General features: G+C 39.1%; 1 protein-coding gene across 9 annotated transcripts in view; it reads left to right on the top strand.

The window, feature by feature from the left end:
- LOC101172448 (ankyrin-3-like) overlaps positions 1-24,061 on the top strand; it is a gene marked incomplete at its 3' end in the record, with an annotated part of 145,783 nt that overhangs the window by 87,282 nt on the left and 34,440 nt on the right. For 8 of the 9 annotated variants that reach the window (XM_023949393.1, XM_023949390.1, XM_023949396.1 and 5 more), the window contains 4 exon segments: positions 17,742-17,846; positions 18,082-18,180; positions 20,599-20,697; positions 20,854-20,952. In XM_023949393.1, coding sequence (XP_023805161.1) covers positions 17,742-17,846; positions 18,082-18,180; positions 20,599-20,697; positions 20,854-20,952 — 402 coding nt within the window. 9 annotated transcript variants of the gene reach the window in all.

Raw genomic sequence — 24,061 nt, forward strand, 5'->3', positions numbered from 1 at the left:
AATAACTCACAACACAACACATTAACTCACAACACAACACAATAACTCACAACACAACACATTAACTTACCACGCGACACAATAACTCACAACACAACACATGTACTCACAACACAACACAATAACTCACAACACAACAAATTAACTCACAACACAATAACTCACAATAACTTTGGTCGCATTTTGCGACCAAAATATGAGAGTGTGCGACTAAATTTTACATCCAGTCGCACATGTGCGACCAGTAAATTTGCCTCCCCCACCCTACGTATTTTTTTATACATTAAACGTGGAAGGGGCACGTCAATGATCAATGAAATAATCAATGAGACGCGAGCGCACACGCACGCATGGAGACACACACACTCGCGCACATACTCATCAAACGCGAGCACACACTGGCGTGATGCCCGTCTGTGAGGTGGCCACTGCGTGTGAGAAGAATAGGGAAAGCCACTGTAAATGGCTAAAATGCGTAGAGGGGGAGGGGCTTAGAGATAATCGAGCGCGCGTAGAACATCTGTGGGAGGGAAACGGAGACAAATATCATCACAACCTGATATGTGCGTCTGAGCTATGAGTAAGCGAACCATTGATCTGTTCTTGACCTGCGGATAGTGTACCAGTGCCAGAGTGTACAGCAGGGGTCTCAAACTCGCGGCCCACAGGCTATTTGCGGCCCCCAAGATGATATTTTGCGGTCCCCGCCTTTATATGAAGGTTTAATGTTACTGCAGCCCACCAGTTTTAATGAATGACACTTTTTCATTGTCGTGCGCGGAGCTGACCAACCAATCACAGTGGGGTATATGACTCTTGGGGGCGGGACAATAGCCGGGCTTGGAAGCAGGAGACCTGACAGCCCCCTCCCTCCCCAGACCACATCAAGGAGTTCCTTACTTTCCTTTCTAGAACGTATCTATTCGCTCATAATTTTATAAATACATGCAGTCCGTGCTGAACTTTTCTCTGGGTCACACAGATCCGGAGGACGGTTTAGGTTTTGGTTACGATTTCGGCGGCGCATCAAACGGTTTATGCACGGCTGTTAGGGCAGCTCACCACTCCCGCGGGAGTCGGGTCAGCTGAGGAGAATAAATGTCCCCCACGTTCGTGCGTGACAGCTAACGGGGCTTGAACTTTAAAAACGTTCGAACAACAACAAGATTAGCCTTAGACACATTTAAAACACGTGGGGAAAATGCAACGATAGACGTGTTTAAGATGAACCGGCACCTCGCCTGGATCGTTGGGGAGACCAGAAGGGGGGGGGGGGGGGGGGGCTGTGAGATGAAGGCGAATCTGCAGCAAGACTGAAGGAGAACAGAAAAGTAAGTTGCAAAGTAATTCTACTTTGCAAATTTAACATATCGCGGGTTATTTATGGAAGATATCACCCACGATAACAAGGGAACACTGTATTAAAGTTGGGTTTAAGAAATTGGTAATTTTATTTTGCGTTATATCCTCAAAGTTACCAGTAGGAGACATAGTCTTTTGGGTGACAATTTGCTATTAAGCTCCACGTCCTCTGGGTACTTTGGTCCAATTTTCGAAAAAAGTCCCAGTTCATTCACTTTTAGTCTGTCCGTGATGGCTACAACAATTGAAAACTTTATTTTCATCTACATTAAAACCAACTGATGACCTAAAGGTTTTTAGTTGGATAGTTAGACACTTATAAATTAGTAGAGACTGTGGCTATATCTTAATTTCTCCTCACAGTGATCAATGCATCAAGCGCATATAGGTGCAATGAAGAGACAGTTTGAAGAACAATTTTTTAATTGTTACAAAATATTGTATACAGTAATTATACTAGTATTGATTTAAATTTTTGCTATGTTTTGAAAATTGGTTTTTATATTAGAATAAATTTGTGGTGCAACAACAAATTCTCGATATAACGATCTAATTTCCAACGATCTAACCAGATCAATCTGTTTAAGGCAAGTTATTAAACTAATCAACCTATATACCATTATAAATTTAAAATGATCATTTAGAACAATATTGGAAAAATAGCACATGGATTGCAGCACAGTCGATTTATTTGTAATAATATGAAGGTTTTAAATGAAAACTCTACCTGTATTTGATGTCATATTGTCATTTACCACGGCCATGGGCATGGCCATGACCATGGGGGATGGCAGAGAAGAAAATGGCAAACTAAAAATGGTCAAACCATTATCACAGTACAATGTGTGGAGATACTTTGGATTTTACAAAAACACAGAAGTTTTAAATGAGTCGCATGCTGTTTAAAGCTTTTGGTAAAATACAACGGCCACACTACAAATCCGTCTATAATTGCCTCTTAAATGGCATTCAATTTTACACAACCCTGACTGGGATACTTCTTGCACTCATCCCGCTGTAGTTGCAGCAGCAGTAATGTCACCCCTGTTGAGGCCTCAGGCTGTTTAGAATTATTAGCTACAGATGTACAGGATCAATTTTCGGTCCATATTGAATTTAAATTGGCAACTTCAAATTATGATATGAATCAAATCGTTAAAATCGATCGTTACACCTTTTAAATGGTTGTATAAAAAGTTGAACAAAATACATATTTTCCCTAGCAGAAAAACGTAAACTTTTGAGCAATGGTTGTTCTAAACGTGTTATTAGGTTTGTAATAGTCCCTAGAGGAAGGAGACTTTGACCTCTTTCCCCTCTCATTCTAAATCATGTTGGATTGCTATAGGGCAATCCACAGCTCAGCGTCTGGGGGGAAGTGGAATCCATGACCAGTCAGCAGAATGTTGTGGTGCTGATGTTGTGCTACAGTGTAGAACCTCTATTGATTTACAAAGCAATCCCTTAATTAGAGTGGGATCTTACGAGCTAAGGGCCAGCGCTCATGCAAATGATACTTGGTTGTCTATTCACTAAATTAAGTGGGGCGTGTTTGTTTCTGGTTTAAAAACAGGATTCAAATTAGAATTTTTTAATTAAATATCTTCAGACCTGATGGGAAAGCAGTTGATTGGCAAAAAAACAATTTTTTACACAAAAACTGTACATTTCACCAACTCCAGTTCTTCAGTTTCCTAGAACCCAAAACTTATGAAACTAATTAAATACCTTTATGTTTATTATTATATACCAAGTTTTTTTTAATCTGTAAACACATTTAGCAGTTACCCCTGAATAAACCACACATGTTTTTTGTAGTTTGCTTTTTTGGGCAAATGAGCAAACCTGCAACATAAAAATATCAGACTAGACTGGACTAGACTGGACTAGACTAGACTAGACTAGACTAGACTAGACTAGACTAGACTAGCGTAGACTAGACTAGAATAGAATAAGGCCGAATAAAAATTCATCCCCTACCTCTTTGGCTTATCCTTCTTGCTCCAATTGTAGGGGCATTTGGAGCTGTAGTGGTATCCGAACTTCTTTTTTTAATGGAAAGCTGTTGGGACTTAAGGCTGGCTATGCTGGCTATATCATGCTGTGCCACGGAAGAGAGAAGCATTTCTTCATGTGGGTGTGCTCTGAAGCACAGATTTCTACATTTAAAAGTAAGTAATGACTTTATTGTAAGTGATGGCGATTATTGATGATGTTATCGAGTGGTAGTAATGTTCCTATTTGAAGACGCTATTTTCCCATAACTCTCTGCTTGGAGGGATAAATAAAGGGGTAAGGAGAAGCGGGAGGGGTAGGAGAAGAATCTTTCGGATTTGGCCTAAAACTTTATTCAAATACAGCAGATAGATAATAAATATGAAAAGTACACTTAAAATATTAATAGCAATAATCGCCATGATTATGTTTCATAATGCCAAGTCTTATGATAGCAAATTGTTGGCGCACAAAAAAAAAATTGCTTTATTAATTTGAGTAGAAATTAGGTGAATAAAGGAAGCTTATAAGCAGGCACAACCATAACCAGATGGTAAAATGTAAATAACTTCCATTTGAAATGCTTCTTATTACATGGTTCTTGGTTTATTCTTGAACCTATACTGTGTAAAAAAATCCAATCAGGTATTAATCTGGCTTTGCCAAACAGAGATGTAACCCCCTCATTCAAATTTTTTTCATATCCTATTATCCTTATCCTATTATTTGATTTTGTTAGGGAGCCTGTTTAGCTCGTGTTGGTTTGCAGCACCTTCCGTCCGTGAAACCAGGGCTGCTCCCTATTCCTTTCTCTGCTTCTGTGCCGGTCCCAAGCCCGGATGAATTGAGAAGGTTGCGTCAGGGAGGGCATCCGGTGTAAAACATTGCCAAGTTAACCATGCGACTGATCCTCGAAAGAGAGGTTGTTTCGCTGTGGCGACCCCTGATGGGAAATGCCGAAAGAGAAAGAGGAGATTATATGATTTTGTTCCGCTCTAGTCAGGGATCAGCATATTCAATTTTCACAATATTCCTTTAAAGAATGTGAAAAATGTGAAACCTCTTTTGCAAGCTTCCCACATTAACAACCGTTCAAAATTTACAACTTCTAGGTGCAACATTTTTTTTTTCAATTGCTTCCACTGATGCCCGAGAAGTTAAAGGTCAAAGGTGGATGAAGCTTCAAGGGTTGTTGTACACTTAAGCTAGTGGGATGTATGTGAAATTTTGTGAAAATCGCTTAAACAAAAGTTTCCTTTTCTCATAGTGTGTAAAAGGATGAAAATCGGCAAATCTCATATTTTGTTACAAAATGACTGGCAAAATGTGTGGCCATCCTATAATAATTTCAAAACTTCCTTTGGATATCTTAGACATGCGTGTATGGGTTTTGTTAGTAGATTCAAAAAATGTTTTACCGAAGCCTAGTTTTTTTGAGTGTTTTGCCCGCTACAATGTCATCAGTTGGGGGGGGGGATCCACAATGACCAAAATTCAAGTTCCCACAATTTTCACTTTGTCATATCATAGGTTTTATCATTTTGTTTTTGCTTGAGCCAGAGAATTCATGTATATGCGTTTTACAATCATCACAACATTTGTGAACTCGCCATGTACCTGCCGTCAAAAAACACTAACTCCAAGATTTTTTGTCCAGTAGCTCGCCAATGATGCTCGAGAAGTTCCGAGACTATCAATGAAAATCTCTAGGACAGGTTTTTGTCTATAACTGCTATTAAAGGTGTGCAAATTTTGGTGACTTTTTGCGCATGTGGCCAGGATTGGATTTTCGCTCATAGGCGCAGAAGTTTTTTCAACTGCAAAAACAATATGGTCCTTGCAGTCAGTGACTGCTACAGGCCATAATTAATCTTACTTTGGGAGTTCAATGCTCACATTTCCCACTCGCTTCATGCTCATTCCTTTTGGTCCTGTGTGTCCTATACACAGTTTTTATGATGATTTATTTATGACCACTGCTCTGTCTCCGTCAGGGACAATGGGTTTTTACAGTAACCAATGTTCCAGTGTGAAGCCTGAAGCCTTGTCTTGGCAGAGTAGAGGGTTGCAGTCAGAACTTGTGTGGGTCTGAAGCACCGAGCTGTGTATTTATAGATGTGATTCTCCGCTCCTCCACTTGGTTGCTGGTTTATTATCACAGTCAACTGTTTGTACAGTGCCTGCGATTCAGCAGCAGCAGCAGCGTCATCCGTTGGGGAAAAAGATGGATATAATATGTTTACCAATCCCATGGAGGGATAGAGTTTCCTGGTGCACAGTGTATGCGTTTAACAAAATGCTAAATATACAGTCCTCATGATTTTCTTTTTATGTCACTGCTTGAAATAATTACAGCTGGTAACACGCAAGGAGTGAAGGAGTTCCTATAGCGTTTGGTTTTATCCTTCTCCACCCTCTGTTTCGAGTGCTGTGTGAAGTCTGGGACTGCAGTAGTCCAGCAGCCAATCAGAATGCAGCCCCTCATCAGCTAGTTACACATGAGCAGAACACAGACACTGCTTATTAGCTTCACTGTTAATTTAAACAGAAGCTAAGAAATGCACTATACCATTATTAGAAGAATAATTTATCTGGGTTAATAATTATTTTTCCTTATAGCAACAGTCATGTTATTTGTGTGAGGATGTGACATCATCAGAGCCACATGGTTTTTGTCTGCTGGACTACTGGCAGGTCAGGAGTACTGCAATACTCCTGACCTGCCAGCAGGGACTGATAAAATGCTGTTGATGTTCAGTAGAACATCAACAGCATTAGAATGACATTAAACAGTCAATGCAACATAAATGTTTATTTCTTTTTGGACAAATGCACACCTATTTAGTCCATGTTATACTTTTTTGTGCATAGGAAAATAAATTACTGACTGCTTTACTTTATTTTTAGCATACATTTTATTTAGTAACATTACAAAATTAAAACATTAAATATTATCCTCTTGATTACAGCTAATGTAGAATATTCAGCTGTAAATGCAACTTTGGAGGCACACCATGGTGGAATTTTTAAAGGAAAGGATTTTTTTCTGTTTTACTTTGATTTAAAAGGACCTTATTAATTTAGCTTTAAAAAAAAAAGTGTTTTTTCGGGATGGATTTAGTCATCCGCAAATATTTAGATCATCCGCATAACGTAAATAGAAGGTTGTTTCTGAGTAATGATATTACGGATTTCTGTGAGATTTATTTTAACAATAATACGTACTTGTGATGTTTTTTTGACATTAGTTATGGTGAGTTACTGTTTTTTTGTGTACTCTATTGACTGTCCCCACATGCCTCTGCAGCTTCACATGCAGCTTCACATCAAGGCAAACTCCAGCTGTAACTCATTTTCTGGATCACCACAGGAAAAAAAAGATCATATTGGTCAATAGAACTACAACCAACGTTTTGCTCTGCAATGTTTGCTGATAAAATAAATAGGAAGTACAAAACAGACTAGCGATTGTTCTAACTAGTGATTCTTTACCGAGAAGTAGGGCTGTAACTAAGGATTAATTCAGTAGTCGATTAGTCAACAATTATTTTTTGATTAGTCCACAATTGTTGATTACGTAAAGTGATGGGCAATTTTTTTTACAAAAGGTAATAGTGCTGATACTTAGCCTGTGGAGGTTTGCGTCATGTATGGTACTGCTAATGCTCGGCATATGGTGTGTTAGCAGTAAATGAATTTTTACATGTATAGTTCATAAATTTCAATTTCACTTTATAAAAGACAAAAAGTTTAAGGTCCCAAGTAAACTATATGCTAGCACAAAAAAAGCCAAAATTGGCTCGCAAGCTATAGGGTTCCTGATCCCTGCAATTAATCATTGTCTAACGTCCCATAGTAAGCAAAAATATTTTTATGAACATGGGTTTTACTGTATTGCAACTAGTGAGCAGTAAACTGTTAGTGATGCTCGATAATGACTTTTTACAACCGATGCCGATACCCAATATTTTCCTGCTTCTTGTAGCCGGTACCGATACTCAGTCAATATTTTTTTTAAATGCTTGAGAAAAATTTTTAGTTGTTACAAAGTAACAGCGAATGGCTATTATGTATTCAACAAATTTGTAGAACTAGTTTTACCTGCAAATAAATTGAACAATAGATTGTACAAACACTTTATTAGCCTTTTCAGTCTGCCATACATCTGTGAACAGAGAAGGTGCATTTCAATGGTCAGAACAAATACTAAGGCTTTAACATAAGTATCAATGCAACAAGTACATTTTTCAATGCATATAATGCCCAATATAATAACGAACAAAATAAATATTTTAATTTTAGTGCAAAAATGCAAAAATTATTGCTTTGTTTGAAACTGAAGTACAAAATAATAACTATAAATTTTTTCGAAGTGCAAAATAAATAGTTGCTCATAGAAATAAACTTTTCAGAAGCATAGGAATACAAGCATTTTACAAACCAGAATCACAATAGGAAACCACCACAATTACTTGTGTTTGGATAAATGGGAGATTTTTCCTGACAACAAGTAACATCTCTACTTTCTGACAAGTTAGCTGTTGATTTTTTTCATCCAGCACATTTGCAGCAGAAGAAAAAAACGCTCACTATCAATACTAGTGCAGGGCGCTGACAGCTATTTCCATGCAAGCCCCGCAGTTTTTTTATTTTCTACAGTCAATGGCTCAGATGAGAGTTTCGGGCTTACACCGCTGGAACACCCTGATCGCGCGATGTCCAGGCTTTGTTTAGGTTAGTTTTGCAATTAGCTATTGTTCATATTTTAAGACTGATTCTATGTTTTTGTCCAATAATCGACGTGAAGCCAACTGTGTTGTGATATTGGTCTACATTAATAAAACTGAATTGAATTGAATATTTTGACAAGCACAAAACAGATATCTATGACACAGACACATTGTGACTTTTCGACTTTGATTACAGGTCATCTTATAGTCTTTATGAGCAGATGAAATTAATTCATTTGTTGTTTGTTGCTTTTGTAGTTAGAATGTTAGAATGAAAATAATGGAAAAAAATCAGAACAAAGAACACCCTGTCACAAGAACAGGCAGACGGCTGGATCCAATTGCAGCAGGTTTATTAGTTCAGCTAAAAGTCCACTAAGCTAAATCAGGGTCAGGCAGGCAGAAATCAATAACAAGCACAAGATCATCAGAGGAGAGACAGGATGGGCAAAATACAGGCGAGAGTCAGGGCAGGCGGCAAGCAAACAGAGTCAAAAGACAAGAGCAGCTCCAGATATAATATTCAGTAATTCATTCATTCATTTAATCATTTTTTTCCGTTTGTCCATTTCGGGGGGGACAGGTCTGCCGGAGCCTATCCCGGCCACTCATAGGCAAAGGCAGGGGACACTCTGGACAGGTCGCCAATTTGTCGCATGGTCACACATATCACACACCCATGCACACTCACATTCACACCTATGGACAATTTGGAGTGACCAATTAACCTATGAAGCATGTTTTTGGACAGTGGGAGGAACAGTACAGTAAACATAAAATCGTAAGGATCATGAATGCATAGGATTCAATAGGAAAATTCAAAATTGAACTAACTAAACCAGTGGTTTTCAAACTTTTTCTCTTGTTCCTCCCTTTGGAGGGAAAAAAATGTTTATCACCCCCCCCCCCATACTCACACACACACACACACACCGCGAAAAACTGTGAGAAAACAAGTCAAAACCGTAATTTCCAGACTATAGAGCGCACCTGATAATAAGCCGCACCCATTACATATTTAAAGGTTAAACCCTTTTGTACATATAATAAGCTGCACCTGTTTATAAGCCGCATGCGCCCAAATTGAACAACTACATACTTAGTTAATTAGTTAAATAGTTAGTAGTTTGTTGTTAATGTTATTTATTAATAAAGAATAGTGCGTTGTAATCCCTGCCGGAGGATTTTGTATTAGTAAACCGCGACACTGCAACTCCTGCTGCTTCATCACCGCGGTAATCAAAAATCCCACACAGCTCTATTCCAAACAGAGCCTGTGACACGGCAGCAATATGGTAGTAACAGCACTAACAGGGCTGGTTAAAAAAAATACCGGTAAAAGTCACTGAGAGCAGCAGTAATTTATAGGCGCTCGAGTGCCTCTGCACGACATGCACCTTCTGTGCACTGAAACCATGGAAGTCTTCCTCCTCAGTGTCGAATTGGAAAAGCGTCAGATATTCTTCGCCACACACTCTCTCTGTGTCTCCTTTCATTGTCGCTGTCAGTGTAAAGGCCCGTACACACCGGGACGAATATCGCGGGCGATTGTCGCCGACGTTTAACACCTCGTGGCTAAACAAAAGGCACCAATGAGTGTGTGCACCCCGACGCGAAAAAACGCCACGCGTCAAAGCGTCAAAAAAAAACAAACGCCTCGGGTTCGTTTTTTTTTTGACGCGTCGCCTTGAAATCTATTCGCCCAATGAGAACGGCGCTTTTGCACACGTGTCTGGAGCCTCTGAAGTTACAGTAAAACACAACTTGGGGGCGCTCAAACACAAAACTGCCTTGCTGAGCACACATACCAGCGAAGAAGATAGACGCCGAGTTGCATCTACACAGCCGCGAAGAAATAATGACTGACATTCTAAAATATCCCCGCTTGAAATATTCATGTTTTCTTTGTATGATTCTGACAAGCGCGTAAATACTTGCTCTCTTCTTCTGAGTGAAAAGCGACTTTAAGAAGCGTAAAGTTGCGCAGCGCCACCTTGTGTACAGGAGTATTTCTGTTTTACATTAAGCGCCACCTAATGTCAGGGAATGAAATTGCATGTTCGCTCGGCTCATCGTCAGCGAAAATCGCCTGGGCCTTCACTCTCATCCTGAGGCAAATTCACTCCTGGGCTTGCGCTGTCCACTTAATTTTGACCCTCAGTAACTATTTCTGGTATTTTTCCAACTTCAAATTCTGGTGCTTTAATCAGTGTTATCAAATGTTGTCTGTGAAAATGATTATAATAGTAATTATTTAAGCTCCAAAAATGTAGTTTTCAAATACTTACATTTTTTTCCACTTGCTCCCATGTTATTTTTAAAAAACAAAAATTGAAAACCATGTTTGGCCTTACTTTTAATGAGTATCTCCCTCTCAATGGAGAAATACGTCCTCTGTCTGGTCTGTTTCTACTGCATCAGTATAGCTACATAGCAGCTGGCAGCTCACGTCTGCCACCCTTACAGCACCCCTTGACCGCACGTCACTGTTTAAACTGAGCCCTGCAGTCAGGCATGAGGCGAAGCACTCCGGAGCCTCACCCAGAGTTTACGCTCCATATGTGATTGCACAACACTCAAACTCAGCGATTTGGTCAAAATATTTTCTAGTTTGAATAAGGACTGACAGATTTTTTTATTTCAGCCACTTTAAGCTTCTTTTCTGTTTTAGACTATAACAGGGTTTTTGTGTAGCAAAATAAATCTAATATTTGTTGAAAGTGGATTTATATAGCTTTTTTATTTTGTTAATGTTAAAAGATACAATTTTAGGTATACTTACACAATTTTTATAGATACTGATCTTAACTAATCTAAACAAAGAACAAGTAAGCATGCAGTTGCCAGAGTGTAATATATCTAATAATTCTCCACCCGCTTGGGAGAGAAGATCTCTGCAGATTACTGTGCCTTGGAGGCAAGATGGCGCCTGTATTTGGCTTAGCCGCTGCTGGCAGGACACTCAAAGAAATTTACAGTTTTGCTTCTTTCTGTGCTTTTGGTTTTATTTTGTGCAACCGTGGTTCTAGCTGCTTTGATTTATGACCGCCTCACACTGCTGTCTATTGGACTGTCACTGATCAGCAAAGATATCTCTTCTTCCTGCGCCGGCGTTCTCCGTTCCCTCCATCTGGGGCCTCCAGGCGGTGTCCTGACTGACACCCAACCGGTACTATGCTGATCTCGGTAGAAAAGGAGAGGAGTGCATAAAGTAATCTATGACTTTTTTTATGAATTAAGATCTCGTAGTGGTTTATTCAGATATACCTCTGGTATGTCTCATAACCCCTGTTGTAACAGTTATATGCCCAACACAAGAGGCCTTCAGCTCTCATCTGTTTGCTCAGGTGTTGGACAGGACAAGTTAAAAAAAAATAAAAAGTCTTTGTAAAATGTTCATATTTATTAGGTTTTTACTTTGAGAAATTGTTGACGTCATATTTTTTGTTTAAAACAAAAATAGAGAGGATGGTTCTTTTAAAATCCAGGGCACTAGATAGTCCTACACTTTAGTTTTTAGTTGGCAGTAATGAGGGAATTCAGACATAGGCATGTATTAAGACAAATTTGCTCTTTAAGCTTACATGTCCAGGACTTGTGCTTTCTTTGTTTTTGTGGTGACTAAAGACAGCATAATAGAAGTGCCAACTGTAGCACATCGGCTGGTTGTGTGTCCACACTGTCACACAGGACATTACTGGCTTATTTCTGCCTCCCTATGTCTTCCTCGGTGCTCTGGACTTTCTCATTTCTGGACAGGTATTTTTAGCCGTGACATAATGCCCCTCCAGCCCCGCTGGTGCATCGCTGGGCCCTCCCCTCTCCTTTTCTTTCTTCCTCCTGTCCCCCTCTCCCTAGCATTTAGGCTAGGTTAGCAGCCACAGTAATTGAGTGTTCAGGTTTCAGACTTTGGACTGTGGGGCTAACAGACATGGCAGTGGAAGAGGCAGCAGAATGTTTGGCAGAAGTAAGTCTTTTACTGTACTACTACTACTGTGAAGTCATTTCCTGTAAGCAGACTCTCCTGTGTTTGAATGTTATATCTAATTGGAGGTTAGCCACTATCATGTTCACAGATGCTGCAGTAGTTTAGACGAGGAAGAATGCAGGAGAGACAGGATAGATTGAAGGTTTGAGAGGGGACGGCTTGCGGTGACAACTCTGCTGCGCCATTATGCTGCAGTGTGTGCGTACTCAGATGTGTGTGCGTGCTCTATGCATGTTCTCTAAGATCCTAATACTATCATTATATGTTTGTAAAAGAATGTTAGTCTTGTGTAGACGTTTGCACATACGGCATTCTGAGTATAGGGGTTATGCTGTTAATCAAAGAGTTGTAGAAGCACCTGACCTTGGATAGTGGCGCATGCTTTACACATTTGAGAAAAAGTATGGAAGGAAACACAAAATGCAAAGTTAAAAAAAAGGGAAGGGGGGGATAGTCGAATATGCAAATCTAAAGGAAGTATTAATTTGGCTTTGTTTTAATTCTGTGCAAAGACATAATAAATAATGCTGGTGGCCATTGTTAAATCTAAGGAAATTTAAGCAAACACAGACAAAATAGTATTGACAATAAATTTGTTACATATTTCCTCAAAAAGGTAGATAAAATATGACTTTCCACAGTCTTATTATTGAAGTATATGAAGCTGCACAGTGTCAGACTTAAGTGGGCAGCTTTTGAAAAAAAAAAAATCCCAGCATACTTCTCATATCTCTATTGGATAAATAAAGTAACCCTGGAATGTCACTGGGCCACTGCAGTACAAGCCTCCACCCAGCCTCCACCAAAAGGTGTCCTGCAGCTGTCTACAAAACTCACTTACACATCTAGGAAATGTCTGCACAATATCCAAAACAGTATCCCACTTCTATGGTGGTATTATTCTGCAAAAATGAAGAATATATTTTTTTATGTATTTGTATCCATTGTTTGGACTCCAGCGGTGTTTGTGATGTTACTCAAAAAAGTAATTACTGTAGATACTCACTATTTATTACAAAAAGTAACCAAGCTAGTACCAGAATTATCCTTTAATGAATGTAACTACTTACTTTGATAAGTAACCATTTGCGTTACTGGAAAGCAATTGGCTTTATTTCACATTTTAGGTCCATTTTTACAGGTTATTTAAAAAAAGTCAAATAGACTTGCACTGGTATACCATATTCAATACTTATATTAACAGATGGCCAAAGGTTTATCTTGCACTTCAAATGGTATCTTTATATTAAAGGAAAAAACTATAGATTATAAAGTGTGTATTAATATATTCCAAATTAGGGCTGGGTGATAAAGCGATTGCGTTATGTATCACGATAGAACTTTATCTCAATAGGAAAAATTACTCTATCGTGATAGACTTTTGTTTTAAAGGCTCTGAAATGAACACTTGTAGTTAATTTAGCTATTCATATAGATAAAAACTCTCTAAGGTAGAGGCAATGATATTGAAGTTGTGTTCATATATCAGGCTATATTTATATCAGGCTGCTCCAGACCTGCCATTTCTACTGCTTCTTTCACCTGTTTGATGTTTGAAAGCATTTGTGGGACTTATGTGGGGTTGTGTGTTAAACAACGTTGGCTCCGATGGGCTACCATGAAGTATAATATCACCCTTAGCCAATCAGAATCACTTGTCGTGTTAAGTTTAACAGCATTAACAGCTGTAAATTTGAAAACATTCATTAGCATATTTTCCGCACTGTAGGTCTCCCCGGATTATAAGGTGCACAGTCAATGAATGGTTTATTTTTGAACCATTATTTTTCAGTACTTGGGCTTGTTCCCTTAGTTCCAGTAAAAAGTCATTCTTAATTCTTCAGGATATCAAAAGATTTTGGACAATTCCATTCTCCCAACCTTGTGGGATCAGGCCCCTTCCTCTTTCAACATGACTGTGCACCAGCGCACAAAGCAAGGTCCATAAAGACATGGATGACAAAGTCTGGTGTGGATGAACATGACTGACCAGCATAGAATCCTGATCTGAACCCCATAGAATTAGAGTGGAGACTGAGAGCCAGGCCTTCTGACCAACATCAATAGCCACTGTTACATGTGCAAAATATCTTGATCGAATCAAAGATTGGATTAGAATTCAACCGTGTACGTGGGCCCAGAAAATCTTTTTCCGATTACAACAAACGTTTACATGCGCCACACTTTCTGTCGGAATAAATCATTTGGACATGCGCAGTACTGTCTAAAATACCGTAAGATGAAAATGAGTTCCACTGTAAACAAGCCGAGCTGCCACATACAGAGATATGTGGTCACTATATGTGATCTTCTAAACGTGCTTTTATTATTATTATGGTTATTATGAAGCGCCTGTTCGTTCATAATTTTATTTTTAATCTGTGGGGTCAGACCTTTTTTTTTGTGGCGGAGCCGGAAAAAGGGTTAGGAGAAGGCTCACATGTGCTAACAACATTTAGCCTTCGATGAACATAAAATCCATGCGGGACATGCCACAATCTGCATCTTGGCTGCACGTAAATATGTGGGAAAACATCAGCCTTTATTTTGTCAGGACACCACGACTGGAAACACAAATCCACGTTGATTGTTTGAATGGTTTCAAAGGACCGGACGGCATTTCTGCTTTGAAAAGCTCACACACCACCCCAAAGCTGGTGTGTGAGCTGGCAGTCGCAGTGTCTCGGAGACATTGTTCTCCTGAGTTCGGCAGCTCACCCAGAGACAAAGTGACCCCCCCCCCGCTCCCTTGCCAGCAAGCACAAAGCTATAAGTCTTGCAGGTGTGGTCACAGACACGGTTCACTCACGGTCGGTCCTGTTTGCACTCCAAAGCTTTCTCTGGAGCACCGCACCGTGACGTAAAACCACAGCAGTAGTGACACACAATCGGAATAATCTGTTTACATGCGCAACGATTGGATCAACAAACGGCATAACCCACCTATCTTGATCAGAAAGAAATTTTGATCTGAACGAGTCTGATCGGGGCAGACTATTCCGAACGGCGTGTTTACATGACGCATTTTTCTTCCGATCAAGTGTACATTCCGATTACTTTTGTCCATGTAAATGCAGCTAATGTATGAACTCATCAATGTGTTCTTGGAAGAATGGTCAAAATTCAAACACACTCCTCAACCTTGTGGACAGCCTTCCCCGAAGAGTTGAAGCTGTAAGAGCTGGAAAAGGTGGCCCGGCATCATATTGAACTCTATAGGTTAGGAATGGGATGGCACTTCAGTTTATTGTGAGTCAAGGCAGTTGAGCGAATACTTTTGGTAATATAGTGTAAGTCCATCAGTCAGATTTTATGCACTCCGTTCATAGACATCTAAAACTTGTTTGTAACAAGCTACATTTTAGCCTCGCTAAAAGCGCTAGTTAACCATGTTAGCATATGCAACACCCAATCAAAAATTTTGAAGTCTATGGGTTTCTTGGAGCCAGCAGCTAGTTCCTGTTTGGAATGTAAGGGCAGGAGGAGTCATTCAGTCCAGTTCTCATACAAAGTCAATGGTCTGGCCGGGCTGTTAAAAGAGGACCCAACCACCAGGTCTGACTCCAGCTCAGTCCAGCTTAGTTGAAGTTTTTATTGTCAAATGGTAATTACAAGGAACTCTTACTTTGTTGTCCACTATGAATGCTAGAAAAAGCAAAACAAATAACACTAGTAAGTGAGGATACCATAATAAAAACACAAATAAATAAATATAAATTAAGGAAATATAATAATGTTAACCAGACAGTAATAATAATGACAGCAGTAATTACTTAGTAAGATGAGTAGTTAAAGTTTCAACTAGTGATGGTGTGCAAAACAGCTGCAGTGGTTTCAGTTGCAGTCAGACCAGGGTGAATCCACTTTCAGGAGTCTAATGACTACATGAAAGTTTTTGAGTTTGGAGGTCTTACGTTTCAGCCTCCTATACTTCCAACCTGAGGGGAGAAGTGGTAACAGTCCGGTTTTTAGTGTTTCCTTTAGACGGTGGAATCCTTCAGAATGGAGGCAGCACTCTTATGGACTCTATGATATGATAAATAGCCTGCAGAGAGGGCAGTGAAGTCCTGGCGATCCAGGGTGTGGCCACCAATAAAGTGACACCTAATGGGGTGCATACTCCAATATAAAGTTTTATTGATAGAAATGGCATCAGTTAACTAGAGCCTCGCGGCAAAGAACTATTTTATTTCACTTGCCAATGAGAAGATTTATGATATTTTTAAACCATTCCTGGTGATAAACAGAAACACCTCTTCTTACTATTATTATTTTCCCTGTTAATGAACAGTATCGCTTAGTAATGTTTATTGGAAATAGTGCTTTTCAACTTCACCACTCATTTTTACTACAATCACAGATGATTTAGGCTCTTGTGGATTTTTATGGAAAGTTAAGATTATTAACACTAAATCCAAGGCTAAACCTCTGAATCCACAGACACGTGTCATTCTGCTCCAACTCATGGGTTGTAAAGTGCACTTAAGTTAACTGGGTTAGTAAAGAGGAACTGGAGTGTGTCTTAATTCTGTGGCACATGGGTGGGGCAGGCTGAGGCACAACAATACTGCAAATATGAAACCAAAGATTCTCTGATTGTTGAGAATGCCTCTTATGATGGTGCTACATTCAAAATTTAACACAACAGCCACCATATGACAATTATTTTATGTTTTATGTTTTCCAGTATTTTTATCTCTTAACACATAAAAACCCATGGTTACATCAGTGTTACAAAAACATCAGAAATGTGATATGCAGGCCACTTGGTCTGTGGTGCATCCCAGATAATTTTCATTGCAGGAAAAATTGATCTGGGTACTTAGTGGAATTTGTCTTGTTAATGTCACGGGGGGAAAGGGAAGTACCCAGGCGCAGAGAGGAGAGGAGGCAGGAGGTTGCAGGAGAACGGGGTTTAATAACAAAACTAAAGCTGAAACCAAAACCACTGCATACGGCAGGCAAAACTCGAAACACTAGAAAGACTCGAAACCGGGGTAGAATACAATATGGACCAGCACAGGAGGAAGGGAAAGACAGGACTTAAATACATACAAGGCAACAAGACACAGGTGGAAACACTCAGGACTGATGGGGCAAGGTAAAACTCGAAACAACAACAAAACAGGAAATACTACAAAATAAAACAGGAAATCAAGAAACAAAACACAAAGAAACCGAAACGCAAAAAAAAAAAAAAAAAAAAAAAGCAAATAAATAGCTAGTGCTCAGTCATTTGTCAGAATAGCCATTCTTCCTCTGATAACTTCTTTTTAAACTGGCCAACCAGATGCCTCAATAAAAGTATGTGGCCTCCATGTCGAATATTTCAAACGTTTGACAGATGACCAACAACTCCTTAGAGAGCACGGTAATATCTGTGTTTTGGCTCCAACATGGTGATTAAATTGACCTAATTGTCTATGAGTGAGGTCACACTCACTCTGTTCAATTCTCATATAAAGACAATGGATGACACCCATGACATCTGTTTACTAATGTTGCATTATTTTCCCATGTTTTTTAAGTAAAAGTTAAAGTGGATCTTTTGTAAAACTCCTTTGCCATCTTTCTTTCTTTCTTATGTTGTTTCTCTAAGAATTTGTTGTCTATTTGTCTGGAAGGGGAAACTTAACTAAATGTTTCTTTTTTGTTTTCATCCTCAGCCGACTGACATTAATGCCTGCTATCTGAGAGCAGCTCGGGCTGGAAACTTAGAAAAAGCTTTGGACTACCTGCAGAATGGAGTAGACATAAATATCTGCAATCAGGTAAGCTGAAAATTAGACTAATCATCATTGATTTAGAAATGAAAACATCAGTGTTCAATTTGAGTAATTTTAGTTCAGTAAACATATTTTAGATTTATGAAATCCCAGTTTTTACATTTATTCATTGGTTATTAGCAGATATTTTTGATGTAGCATCAATACATGTTTTATTGTAGCTTGATAGATTGAAATTGTTTCAGATATTTTCACTTCTTTTTCTTCTTTTTTTTTCTAGAATGGTCTGAATGCTCTCCATCTGGCCTCCAAAGAGGGTCATGTGGAAGTCGTAGCTGAGCTTATCAAGCAGGGCGCCAATGTGGATGCAGCTACTAAGGTGTGCATCCCTCCTCTTGTGTCACCACACAAACACACCAACCACCCCCCCACGAGCGTGCGCACAGTTCCCCGTACACGCTTATCCAATCTGCTGAGTTAGCACCAGGCCAATGGCAAACTGCTTTAACAGCAGTTGAGATGATGAATGACTTTATGATAGAAGAGAAGATGAGTTCTGGTTATATCTGCTTGCAAGCATAACATTATTTCAATTCTGAGATGTTGATCAGAGAGACAGTACTGTATAAGCAGTTGCATTTAAAAAGCTGTTTGCAGGTTTAATCTCATACTGATTACCATTTACTAAGAAACCAATGGAAGAAACAAAAATAGATTAAAGTTACTCAAACCTAGTGTCCAGTCGTTATCAGTATAGGCTCCCAGACTGAGTTTCTCTCTGTTTTTTCTATGCAAACACAGTTCTTTGTTAGGAGTCCCTTTAAGATATCTTAACTCCTGCTAAACTGTGACCTGTTGTTCTTTTGTTGGCTCGCACAAAAATAATTCTGATCATTTGAGAACTGCTAAACTTTTCTCTTGTTGGGTTCACGCCATGAGATATATAAGGCTTCTACAGCCTCTCTATACAAAACAGGATCTTCTGTGGAACAGAGTTTTTTTTTATCAAAGACCCTCTGAGTTTACAGGTTTGCATATTGAACAATTTCAGGATCTTGTTAACACTTCTCTTGCCATATTTTACACATACATCAGACCGATGTAACAAACTCTCCTGTTTTAAGAAAAATACTCTTCAATAGCCGTGGTTACATGGGCAGAATATCTTGATCGGATCAATGGTCGGGTTAAAATTCACCCGTGCACATGGGCACAGAAAACCTTTTTCCGATTAGAACAAACATTCCCATGGCTCACACTTTCGGTCGGAATGAATAATTTGGGCATGCGCAGTAGTGTAAAATCACCCGGATGCGGAAATAGGTCCCGTTGTAAACAAATCGCTGCCACAGACATTTATGCAGCAGCTCGGTAACATACGAGACGATCTTCCAAACGTGCTTTTATTAATGTTATGAATATTATGAAGTGCCTGTTCGCTCATCGTTATATTTAATCTGTGTGTTCAGTGCTTTCTTGTGGAATAATTAAGTTGGAAGAAAGCTTAGGACAGGCTAACATCATTAGCCTTGATGGACACAAAATCCAGGACCGTGCAATAAACGCAGCCATCTGCATCTTGGCTGCACGTAAATGTGTGAGAATAACAGCAGCCTTTATTTTGTCGGGAAAAAACTGGAAACACAAATCCATGTTGTTTGAACAGTTTTTAAGGACTGAGCGACATTTATTTCTGCTCTGAAAAGTTCACACAGACCGCCCCAAAGCCACTCTGTGAGCTAGCGGCCCGAGCTCTCTTCGAACACGATTCCTCCTGAGTCCTGCAGCCGCTAACCCAGAGCGGCGGGACGGCTCGCAGTCTGAATTCTCCCACACATAACAAAACAACAAAACGCACACGTAACAAAGCATCCCCCCCCCCCAGATACAAAATTATTAATCTAGCTGCTCTGCTCACTCGGGTGCCAGTGGAGCGAGTGAGCATCGGGGGGCACGAAGCGCTCCTCCTCCGAATCTCTGAATGTAAGAGAGGGGAGAGCCAGCGCGGCGAGAGCGGAGCGGCGCTTTTCACAGGGCATCCGCAGAGCAGCTGGCCGGTCCCGTATGAGCTCCAAAGCTTTCTCTCAGCGAAACACCATCTATGCGTGACGTAAACCAGAGCAGCAGTGACACACGATCGGAATGACCGTTTACATGCTCCACGATCGGATAAACGATCGGTATAACCCACCTATCTCGATCGGAAAGAAATTCTGATCCGAATGAGTCTGATCGGGGCAGAGTATTCCGAACGGCGCGTTTACATGACGCATTTTCTTTCCGATCAGGCGTTCATTCCGATTACTTTTGCCCATGTAAACGCGCTACTGTTAGGGAGAAACTTTCACTGGAAACTATCCCTATCTTCTGATTGTATCCCATTGCTACATCCATTATTACAATCAATCTCACAAATTTAGCAATACTATAGTTCTAAACTTTCTCTGTGTTTGTATAATAAACAACATAGGGTGGGCTTCTCTTGCCATATCTGAAAAAATTGGAAACAAGCTTTCTCACATTCTGTTTAAATGCAGAGAGACCCAAATTTCAGCATTTTTGATAAATATGCCCTTTAACTAGCATCTAATAAGCATTCATCTTCCATTTTTCCAAAAGTGTTTGCCAATTTCTATCAGAAGTAATATGGTGAGATGATTATCTTTTTATACAGCAGCATTTGCACTGCTTACAGTACTTTGGATCACATGTCTTATTCTGCACACACACAAAGAAGGATTAGTAAAAATTTAAAAAATATTTTTAAAAACTTGTTTTTATGTTTTTTTTTATACAGAAAGGCAACACTGCCCTCCACATTGCTTCTTTGGCCGGGCAGACTGAAGTGGTGAAGGAACTAGTCTCAAATGGCGCAAACGTCAACGCACAGTCTCAGGTAAAGGAAGCATTTTGACGCCAAGTTTCTGTGTGCTTACACACACATCAGTGGGTCTCACAGGGGTCCTCTCAGTGTGTCTCTGCAGCTTTTTGTCCCAGAGTTTTTTACAAATAAAGGCCAGATCAGATTATTGCTGTTTTTTCTTTTTCCTAGAATGGCTTCACGCCACTCTACATGGCAGCTCAGGAAAATCACTTGGACGTGGTGCAACTCTTACTTGAAAATGGTTCCAGTCAGAGCATTGCTACTGAGGTAAGGTTACTAACGACAATTGTGAGAGCCCATTATTTACAGCTTCATTAATGTCTGTTTGCACAGACAGTCCATAAGAGCTGCTAGTTGCCACCCTTTTCCCCAGTGTTTATTTAGCCTCCATATAATTAACAAGCAATGTCATTAACCATTGGTCTCCTTCTCATGAACAGTTCAACTGAATTGTAAATTTGACTTCACTCAATAGGATTTAGCTATACAAGTAATGCCTTCTAAAGGAAGGTCTTAACAGTTCTGTATTTTCACTTTTTTTTCCAATCCTCATCTGTGACTTTATTTTGACTCGAAAAGTTTTTCTCAAATCTGTGGGACTACAGTTTTTAAATCAATTAAAGTTGGAATCACAAGCTTTTTTTCAATTTTTTAATTTTGGATTTTCTCTTTTCTTCCTTTAAAAATCCTCTTTTGTTACTAGGTTGACTTATTAATGATTTTTCTGTTGGATTACAGTTGTTAAATCGATTAGAATTAGAATTTTCAACTTTTTTTTGTTCTTAGGATCACACCATTATCTTTGGCTGTTTTGCTGACTTTTTGTCCTAGACATTTTTTTGAAGAAATCTATGTGCTTTATTCTCTTCCTCCCACCCTCTTTTGAATCCACGCCTGGCCTCTACACAGCCTGTCTCCACCCCAGCCCCTGCATTCCCCTCCTTTCACCTTCACTGCAGTCTCCTCCAGGGGGAGAACAAGTAAATTATTCATGCGGGGGAATATATATTCATGTTGGAAGCATCTTGTGGTGTTTAATAATTTAGGTTGAATGGAGCACAAGCGATCAGAGCATCCTTTGTTTTTTTATTTTACCTTCCTTGATTCTTCTCATTTTAGATGTTTGTTCTTGTAGGATTGTTTGTTATTATTTGACTCCAATGTTGAAAATAAAACTACCATATTAGTGGTGTTTTGCGCTTCATTAATGTGGTAAAGATTTTCTGTCTCACTGCTTGGAGGTTGCGTTGAAAAGCTTTCTTCTGGTGCCTGTTTGTCATTTGCTTCTGATGTGGATCATATTTATGTTATTTTAGGACACCCAGCAGGCTCAGTGTGTCTTGTGAATCTAAAATGAAACATCATTTGGAAGTGATGCACCTTTGAAAGGCTCTTCACTGCAGCAATCCTTAGTTATGTGTGCCCCTGGGTGTGGCTTTGTATGTTCACTTTTCAACACGTTTGCTACGTTCACACCGGACATGTTGCGTGGATTTTAGTGCATTTAAAGTGCATTCATGAAGATGCTTTTAACAAAATATGGTGTTCACACTGGACAAGCAGGGGCTTTTTCTTCTTTCTACTGTTCACTGATGCATGTCTGCCACCTACAGGCTTGGTGTGAAATGTCAAAGTGGTGCAAATCTTGAGAATCCTGCTCCAGGCTTTTTCTTTCACAGCTCTATTCTGATATATGAAAGACCTGTTATCATATAATTCCAACTGAGCACAAAATACAATTATTAACCTTCATAATCAATATTCAAACAGTTGGCACTTTGGTGAATTAAATGGGATGTCATCCAAACATCCCTACCAAATCTAAGTCTCTGATTGGTTGAAGTTTGACCTAGTTTAACTTTCAATGTGCATTCAATGGGTTTATGTTTTGTACTGCAAAAACGGTTGTAAAAACTTGCGTAACAATGAATGAACATGACAGTTTTGAAGCGGAAGCCCAAAATGCAGATTCACTTTGGCCTTCAATTGAAAGTGGTCATTTGAACACCCTTGCAGAGGGCAGTGTGCACTGAGCTTTATAGCAAATTATAAGCTTAATAAACTAAAGCTAAACTCACCAAACTTTCTTACATGACTCATTATCACCTATTCTTTATCATTGTTTAAGCTACTTTACCGAAGTGCTCTGTTTAAGTGTTAAATGATAAAAGAAAGTTAATAACAGAAAAATAGCGAAATAAACAGATCTGTTTATTAAATGTGTCCATTTTTAAAAGTATCAGATCGGTACTTGGTATTGAGATACTCAAAAAACCAAATGACTTGCATTTAGATCTGGCCTAAAAAACACATGGCCCTGCTGCAGTCGCGCTGCAGCAGGGCCATGACCAAGTGGTCTCACTCCTCCTGGAAACTAGGTAAAGTTTTCCCTTTTATATACGAATAATTCTATTGATAAAACAATCAAAAGATATAGAATAGAATTGTCAGTTTTATTTGTATGTACAGTAAATATAAAGTCCCACTGTGTCAAGGTGCAGCAAATATGCCCATATTCCGATAAATAATATATAAAAATAAATGATTTGAATAAAATTGCACATATTCACATTAGTCATTCTTTTTTTTTTCTCATTCAAATTCTGATTTGTTGGAAGCTTTCAAAAGCTTGCCACATGATAAATACTTTGAATCACTTGATGTACAGTACAGACCAAACGTTTGGACACACCTTCCCATTTTTTTTTAATGAGAAGGTGTGTCCAAACTTTTGGTCTGTACTGTATTTCAACACAATAAACATTTATGGTTCATATTTAAAAAATAGTGTGAAGTCAAGGTGATAAACAGATAATATTACACTGCATCAATTCTGGGATAATGTATCTATTTCTGAATTGTCCTTATTTGCCATCTTTATTCAAAAGGTGAGGGTGCATTCAGACTTGGGACTAAAATTCAACTTAATCATCCTTAAGTCTCATTTAATCTAACTTCAGTTGCACATCTGCTATATCCACACTATTTTTTTTTCCTTCATCTTTTACTGCTGGTTAAGTTTTTTTTACCCATCACAAAGAGCCAGAGGGTTTTGACAGATTTGGATTTAAATATCACACATGGTTAAGTCTGCAGCAGCTGGAGGATAATCATATATTCCAACTATGATTATAAACTTAATCATTTCTCAGAATGAACCATCATATAAAATCTAAAATATTAGAATTAGAAAACATCAGGATTTTAAGTCCAAATGTCATGCAACATCAAGGCAACACCACCTGGATGAATGAGAATCTTCATTGATGCATTTATATTTTTGAATAAAAGCTTTAAAGCAGGGGTACCCAAATCCAGACCTCGAGGGCCAGTGTCCTACATGTTTTCCAACCATCCTGCCATTGAAGCGTCTTAT

This window comes from Oryzias latipes, chromosome 19 (genome assembly GCF_002234675.1).
Source record: "Oryzias latipes chromosome 19, ASM223467v1".
NCBI lineage: Eukaryota > Metazoa > Chordata > Actinopteri > Beloniformes > Adrianichthyidae > Oryzias > Oryzias latipes.